General features: G+C 44.1%; 1 protein-coding gene across 1 annotated transcript in view; it reads left to right on the forward strand.

The window, feature by feature from the left end:
* The first annotated feature begins 289 nt into the window (after nucleotides 1–289).
* Nucleotides 290–8,706, forward strand: part of IQCA1 (IQ motif containing with AAA domain 1) — an 87,376-nt gene continuing 78,959 nt past the window's right edge. The window contains exons 1-4 of the mRNA XM_010024241.1: nucleotides 290–601; nucleotides 4,163–4,276; nucleotides 6,407–6,595; nucleotides 7,300–7,371. Of these exons, the coding sequence (XP_010022543.1) occupies nucleotides 290–601; nucleotides 4,163–4,276; nucleotides 6,407–6,595; nucleotides 7,300–7,371 (687 nt within the window). The remainder of the gene's footprint in view (nucleotides 602–4,162; nucleotides 4,277–6,406; nucleotides 6,596–7,299; nucleotides 7,372–8,706) is intronic.

Here is an 8,706-nt window from a genome sequence, read left to right on the forward strand (position 1 = left end):
AAGCATGTTAAGGATGAAGTTGGAAAGTTTTTAACTTTTAAGCTTCCATTAATAAACCAGCATTTTAAGATTCCTATTTTTAAAACAATCAAAACCAGACACTTCTGCTAAAGGTTTCTTTCTAAATACATTGGAGTTAAAATCTCTTTCTAAATATAATGGCTCACATTTCCAGGCTTGCTTTTTTGGGAAGTCCACACACATAGAGCCCTGGCATCGTTGTGTGCTAACTCTTGCTTTCGTGTGAGGTTAACATAGTTTGTTCTTTTCAATTAGCACTTACAATAAGATGTGGATGGATGCCCAGAAAGACCTTGACGTCCAGCTCCAGAAAGAAAGAGAAGAGTTCCTCCAGCCAGAGCAAGACCTCGGGAAAGTATTCAAGATGTTGGCCACTTCCTACATCAAGTACGTGCAAATCTTCCGTGCCCTGGAGACAGCCCATGACCAGCTCATTCACCAGCAGAAACGGGCAGTGATTCGGCAAGTGCTGGATGGGGTGACTGGCCGGATCCTGGAGATGAAAAAAGAGATGGTGGATCTAGAGAAATCAGAGTTTCATTACATTGATAATATCCTGGAAGATCTAAAGCTTCTCCCGGTAGGTCTGCTCTGTTAATGGGCTAATCCATGGGAACTTTGCCTATCCTGTATTTGAAAGACAGTCACGTTTCCTTGCAGTCTGTAAAGTTCCACCAAGTGATGGATGTAGCTTCCTGCACAGTCACTAGTGTACTGGGTGATCAGGAATTATGGCATTTTTACTAAACATCAGAGCGTATTTGGTCTATGATGAGCATTATGTGTTGGAGCGAGAGTTTAAAAGCTGATCTGCTTGATTAATATGTTGCATTTCAGCTTCTCCATAACAGCACAGGCTCTATAGAGCTTTCTCTTGCACGTGTCCTAACTATGAGGGTGCTGAGGCGCTGGCACAGGGTGCCCAGAGAAGCTGTGGCTGCCCCATCCCTGGCAGTGTTCAAGGCCAGGCTGGACACAGGGGCTTGGAGCAACCTGCTCTAGTGGAAGGTGTCCCTGCCCGGGGCAGGGGTTGGAGCTGGATGAGCTTTAAGGTCCCTTCCAACACAAACCATTCCATGATGTTGTATTAACTTAGACAGCTTCACTGTTAATGTCAGCAGTTTGACTCTGCTTGGTCTAGATGTGGGATTATGTACAAGATGGGCAACTGATAAGGAAGGTCTACCTCAGTCTGTCCTTTTGCATCACTGTAAAAGCAGCCTGGCCCCAGGCATCTTCGAGGGATTACCGGTAATGCTAAAAGTTGCATAGTCTGGTCTGGTGGTTCGTAGTACAACAAAGCACTAACATGAGAAATCTGAGGTGAGGCTCTTGTAGAGGCAGCAGGAGCTGAGAGCATGTTCCGTGTTCAGGACTGCCCGGTGGAAAAGCCCCTCACAGTCGAGAGGGACAATAGGCAAAGGTTCGACGCTGTGCTCGAAAAGGATCAGCCGCGAAAAGGTGGTTTCTTCTCTCGCAGACAGCTCCACCTATTGTCACGTTCCGGTACCGCTGCTCTTCTAGACGCGGAGCTTCAAGCTCTGCCTTATTCGAGAGCCCGCTTATAACGCGATATAAGATGCCCAGTGTCATCCTAGCACTGGTGGGAGGCGTGCAGACATGCGTCTGTGGACAGTCACATCCCTGCTGCGCTGCAGAGCCCGGACAGTAATCGCCATGAGTTTTCACCAGCTCTCTTCCCTTTGTTAATCAGAGCAGAGAACTGTTTGAGGCTGTGAGAAGGCATTCTAGAGTACAAACACAGCTCAGGGAAAACCCACGCTTCACGCTGCGTTTTGAAATCATTAAACACTGCTGTTTTCATGGCATAGCATTAAATACCCGCAGAAAACAATGGGCAACCTGAAAAGTCATATTTGATATCTGGTACTACCTACCTCCTACCAAAAAATAGAGAGATTTGAGGCTTTCTCAAATACATTTCCATAGTAGATGGGCATATAGATTTATGTGGGGCTTTTCATAAAATAATCACATATTATTGGTTAAAAACCAAAATTACTGGCCAGTGTTTGACAGAGAACTTCTGTTTCTTAAAGAATCTGCCCAGAAAGGATATCTCTAATCCTTCCTTTCACTGTATTATCTTGGGCTAAAGTCCAATGTGATTGTAGGCAGAGAACACAAGAGAGTGATCTCATTTTATATCTTATGCAGTGATATAGCATACTTTTTCCTATGTCACTGTAAGGCCAAGCTTCATCTTTCTTTAGTTCTGTTCCTCTTGTTTTTGTACAGTTGCCTTCCAACACCCGGTCATTCCATTTCCCGGGGTAATTGTAAAGATATTTGGATACTCAAATCCCATGTGGAGCCAGGAGTGGCTAAAGAGCTGCAAATTTGACCTGAGGATAAACATCACAAGCCTCACTTTTCTATGCTGGGCCCCAAAAAGAGGTTATGAAGAGAAGCACTTCCACCCCTTCCAGCCCAAGGCTTCATCTTCAGAGTCAGTAAAAGTCACAGTCCAGGATCACTTGTAGTTAAAGCCCAGGTTAGATATCATAGATAATCATCACCCCTACACTGGCTGACTCTCACTGTTACCTGACAGCTAAAAGCCCTCCCACCCCTCGTGAGGGTATCTAGACAAACTGCTTGATTTCTTATGCCTGAAGACAGTCAGGTTTGTAATCCATCACAGAGCAATTTGCACTGTTGAAGTACAACATATAGTCATTCCCATCAACAATCAAGGATGTTGGAAGGTGCAAACAGAGAGCTTAATGAGGCAAACCTCCAGAAACCTTAGCAGACCAGACCTCTGCATTGATAAATCAACAGGGATAAACACAGTCCCACTTGGGAGCCTTCTTATGCTGCCATAATAGGGATGTCCTGGTCTGCACGGTGTGCAGCTGAAGGAATTAGGAATGAGATCTTTCAGCTGGCAGTTCACAGGGGCTGTTTGCATTGGCCACAGTCTTCCCTGCAAATTCTTGCTCTAGAAATTGGAGTTCACAAGCAGCACCTTTACCATGTGTGTGTCAAGGCAGGAGCGGTGCTTTTCCTTTACAGCCAGTGCTTTCCTCTTCCATATCTATCCACACCAAAGCATTGAGGCTGCAAAGGATCATGCAGAGGTTTCCCTGAACAGGTCAAAGCCCACCAGCTTCCATAGCAGACAGAACAGAGAGCACTGATGGCGCAGCATCAAGTCTTGTACCTGTCTGTGTTTGCATATACCTGGGGACAGATTGTTGTGTAATTTGGCTGTGCAGCTCCTCCTGAGTAGCATGACAGGGTAACCACTGCCTGTCTGCCCATCCTTCCTTATAAGTAAATCATTTGCTTGAGAAGATACTCTAGATGTTCCTGAAACAGTGTATGGGGAACATGGCACCAGTATGAACCAGACCTATGAAGACACATTCCACCCCTCTCCCCTCAAAGAAATATACTTGCCAATAACTATCTTGAAGATTTGTCTCCAGTCTTCAATACAACACAAAGAACAGGTTATGTCACTCTGTAGCACCTTCACTGTTGGGGGGTTTTTGTCTGCCTGTGTCTTCTTTCATTTCTCAGCAAGGGTGGAATTCTGCAGGAGAAGAATCAGTAGAAGAATCAGTGACAGGTTTTTAATGCTGGAAATGAGTAAAAGACAGCCACTTCTGCTCACACCTTACCTGGAGAAATCACAGCTACCACAGTCACAGACACAGAAATACCTGTAGGCAACCAGGATTGTGCTTTAGTTCCTCGTAATGGTTAAAAGAAAAAGGCAAGAGAACAGCTCTATTTTTCATATTGATTAAAAAGAAGAAGTGGGATGATCATAGAACCAGAGGTTTTCCGTTTGGTGGAATCATGTTGAAGTTTCCATCCACTTTGCCAAATATTTTAGCAGTTTGATAACATAATTGAGCCATTACAAGAAGAAAGATTTCTGGGCTCCCACAGTTCAGAAACCGGGTTGATTTATTTGTTTTGTTGAATTAGGCCTTAAGTAATTGCAAAGTAACAGCTCAGCAGCTGTTCCAGAGGTCAAATTCCCCAACACTCCAAAATATTCCACAATTTCAGTCCCATTTCATTGCTTTACAAAGGTGTTTAATTAATAAGTAATGCGATTTTAATGCAGATCTCACAAACATCTCATTACCATTTCTTCCTCTAGGAAGATATAGAAGTGCCTATCCCAAGGTTTTTCATTAAAGAACAGCTGGAAGTCCTGCAGCAGAGGGAGAAAATCCTGGATCAGATTTTGCTTGAGGCTGGATTGCAAGCAGAGGTAAGCATAGCCCATACCTACATGTTAACATGCTTCCCTTTCTTACTTTATAGCCACACATGTGTGAACACACAAGCCACTGAAGTTAAAAGTACTTTCATAGCAGTTAGGAAATAAAAGTCTGTTTATAGGTAAGGCACAAACAGAGAATCACATTTAATTTTCCTGCCTAACAATATCCAGCCACATCTTGACTCTGGTTAAGACTAAAATGAATCAACTCTGCTTTATGTGCATAAGAGAAAGGGCAGCAGTGTGGCCAAGTTTAGTAGGTACTTCATTTGTGTAGCTAACTCTCATCGTGTAATTAGCCCTAGTGAAGTCAAGTTGGCTCAAGTTTTACTGAACTAGGATTCCTAACTGGAATGGGCAAAACTCAGAGTTCAGGTCAGCACAACTGTTGGCATTCAGTTGTTTATAAGCTCCGAACAATGACTCCAGTCTCTTCCGTACAGCTACAGAGCTGCAGCTGCTAGGAGGAGCAGAGAATCGAGTCTTGGTAGAGCAAAAGTCATTACATAGAAGTACACGAGTGCTCTAGTGAAGATTGTTCTGGATTTGATCTACTTCTGACCTCTTGGGAACAGCACTTTGCCTACAAGCAGTCATTACTAACCCCTTCAAATAAACAACTGTGCCTACAGGTCTGGACAGCTCGTACGGTCGTAGGAGGCAGTCCCTGATCAGACCACGTATTCAAACTGCTGCACTGCCCCAACCAGAGACTTCTGCACCAGTAATTGTGCTGGTGGGGAAAGTCTGTGTATTGATCCCACAAAGCAATGGGGAGAAGGTTCCCAGGGAAAGAAACAGCACCAGCCAGACAGAGACAGGCTGCAGAGACAGCACAGGCTCTCTGCTAGATTACTTTAATGGGCAGCTGCGGTCCTCTTGGCCTCTACAGTAAGTCTCTGGGTAAATTCTCTGCTCTTCTAGTAGTCTGATGGCCTGTGGCAATCCTCTGTTTCAGCACATTACATTTCAAAGCCTTTCTGTTTCCCACAGTTCTGCTCTCACCCCTTTTTAGCATGGCATCCATTAGAGATGAGACTATCTGATGTGCAGCCAGCTCACCTGGGAGCACTGGGCTCTAGCAGGGTCCAGGCCTCCCTTGCCAGCTGCCCCAAGAGGCACAGGATTCCCTAAACACAAATAATCTCCCACAGTCTAAATCCAATGGCCTGTGCTGCCCTTCCAGTTCGGTCACCACTGGGATTGCTAGAGGGCTGTCAGCACTTCCACATGCATCATAGCAAGCCCCAAACACTCAGGAACTCCTGAGCGCTGTGTGACAGACCATGGTATTCTTCAGTGTCCACAGCAGTGCTGTTAGAAGCAGGCTCACATAAAATAAACACAGTTGAGTTCGTCAGAGGAGTTTGCTCTGCAGGTCATTTGTGCTCCTATGTAATTCTCGTTCAGAAAGCCCTGCTGAAAGAGCAGCACAGTGAGCACCGCACGGTATATATAGAAATATTAAATCTGAACTGACCCCAACTGGGGGATTAATGTCACGAAAGGACAAAAATCAGCTGCTTCGTGGGAAGCACAAGGGGTTAAGAGCATTTCTCAGGGTTGAGAAGGGGGAGTCCCTCTCTCCAGCTGTACTGCTCTTACCTGTTTTTCCCCAAGCCTTTTCTACTTAGGTTAAGCTGCCCAGGCCTGGGCTGGCTCAGAACAGCCTGTCCCTCTGTTCAGCAAGAGGGCTGGGGTCTCAGCAGCACACCCAGTCATCCATCCCTTCAGAAAAGCGTGAGGAAGATATTCCGTAGACTAAGAATGTCTCCTTTTAATAGGACAAAGACCTAATGTTCTTTATGCCTTTTTGTCTCAAATGGATGAAGTTCGGCAGGATGCATAAGCCGTATAGAGCCATTCTTGCTTCCAAGTGTAGCATCAGGCTTTCCATGTCACATATCAGCTCCTCAAGTTCACTTTCCCCTAAAGGGCCTCTCAAGGTAGCAAACTTCAGAGGTTTTTCAGGAAAACATTAGGACAGGGTTTTTTGTCCCAGAACATTTCCACAAGAGATTCTGTTTATTCTTTCCTTGGCTAATTGAAGTAGGCAGTTAACAGAACACACAACTAATGCTTGTCTTTGACCATTCCTTTTTGGCTGTGCCGTTGAAGGAACCCGTCGAGGCCATGACATTTGAAGAAGCCATTAAAATCATCCAGGTTGCAGAACGGGCTCGCCAAGGCCGTTGTCGAGCAGCGTACGTGAAGCGAATTTACCTTGCAGAGAAGAGGGCGAAACAACCTAAACTTGAGGTCAAGACGGGTCTAAGCCCAGATGCTGCTGCCACACGCATTCAAAAGGTGAAATCTCTGATTTAACAACTGTTCTGGCAGAACCAAGTGACAAGGTTTTGCTCAGAACAGCGGTAGATGGAAACACAGCTCACAGGGTGGAAAGCAGTCACTGCTGATAGATTCCAGGGTGCCTAGCAAGGGGACTTATATCGTTTAAATCACTTGACAAAAGGAGACAGGCCCCTAGATGGGAGATCAATGGAAACAGTCCTGCTCTGGCAATGCAGGATGACTTTATAACCTGCATGTTGTTTTCCCATTCCGATTTCTATGACCTCAGTTGCTCCTCCTGGCATCCCCTTGGAATCCAGTGCATCTCAGAGAATTCATGCCTCTTCCGCGATCTCCGGGGAAAGACTTCATTCCAATACCTTGAAAAGATGACAGAGGGAGATCACTGTTGAATTCCAGAATGAATGACATGAGTAATTCAGATAATTCAGCTCAGTCAGAGATGAGAGCAGGAGCTCAGTCTAAATCTTCAATCTCAACACTTTGTGTTTAAAAATCTACATCTACCAGAGTGAGGGGACAACAAACCTCAGGATTTGGTTAAAAAAGAAATAGCAGATGGCAACCTGTTAAAGAGTAATAGTTTCAATTGTATATTGTGCCTTTCCTTCCTCTATTTGTTTTTTCCTGTGTCTGCCGCAGTAGAGGAAACTGTAACAAGGCCCATTTATCTCATTAGAGCTGTGTTTACAATTCAGGTTTGGCGTGGACGTATCCAGCGCAAGAAAACAGAGAACCTGAGGGAAGAGGAAATGGTGTTTCTGGGGATGGTGAGTAGTGCTGCCCTGAGAACACAAACTGCCACCCTCTGTTTGCTCTTCAGGGTCCTGGAATTTCATAGCTGAGAAATTAATTTCTAAGATTCTTCCTATTTTTAAAGGGATCTCTAAGGAATACAGCATTAAACTGAAATGATAGATGGCACAGAAGTAGCGCTATTTGTTTTATGCTGCATGCTTTCGTGCTATGTATACATGCTCCAATGTCTACGGCAGATGTGAAAACAGGCAGTGTCGAATTTGCCCCAGGTTCTAGGGAATTTAACATAGGCAAGGAAATTTTATTAATCGCTTTATAATTCCTAACTCCAATCCACTTGAGCTGCCTTATTTCTGGAGTAGAATTAAAGCAGCAAAATCTTCTGCAACCCTTTTGCAAGCCACTTCATGTATGTCAAGAGCAGGGCAAAGGGGCATAAGAGCTGCCATAGTAATACAGCAATATTCACAGAAGTCCAACAAAAAGTACAGGGAAGTGAACAGCTGTCCGTGGTCAGTTAGATTGCGTGGGGTGAAAGAAATGCCAGCACCCTTCCCAGAAGGAATCTCTTGGAGCACGTACATCTCCTCCCACCAACATCTTCCTTCCTAGCAAGTACCTGAGAAAAAGGATAAACTCTTCACAGTTGACATTTTCTTTTGCTACCACTGCCTTCATTAGGCACTAACGTGTGTCAAGCCTCACAGCTCTCCAGCTCCAGCTACAGTAGCCTTAACTCGGGCTCTAGTAAAGCTGTTTCACAGCACCACATTACAAACACATTTATCACTGCTCTGTGTTTGGTAGATGTATTTATACCTCCATGTTCTACAGTTCCTAAATGATTAATTCATAAACTAATAACTTATTTTTGAATTGAAACATGCTGACTGCTTCTCCCAGACAACCTGGGTTATTTTCTTCCCCAGCAATGGAGTTCCCCTTAGCTACATTATACATTTATGAAACTAATTGTACCTATAGCATACATCTAACAAGTATGTATTATCACTAAGAATGACCTTAAAACCTTAACTTTATAAAGTAACATCTACATTTACCATGTTAAATACATTTGCCATGTTAAATACAGATAACACCTTATGGATTATTGTCTTAAGTATCTGCTGGTCATTAACAGTAACTGTGGCCAGCATAGCTAAACAGAGTTTTGGCTTCTGCTTCTGTCTGTGTAAGACAAGGACAACTCCCAGAAATTTTAACTAGCACAGGCATAAAATGGTAAATATTTGGGATGTACTGAAAATGAATTAGAAATCACATCTTTAGCAAAACAAGGGATTGTCTCCTATCAAATCTCATGACACTTATCTGCTGACACTTAG

This window comes from Nestor notabilis, unplaced genomic scaffold (genome assembly GCF_000696875.1).
Source record: "Nestor notabilis isolate BGI_N333 unplaced genomic scaffold, ASM69687v1 scaffold20821, whole genome shotgun sequence".
In the NCBI taxonomy this organism is placed as follows: Eukaryota; Metazoa; Chordata; class Aves; order Psittaciformes; family Psittacidae; genus Nestor; species Nestor notabilis.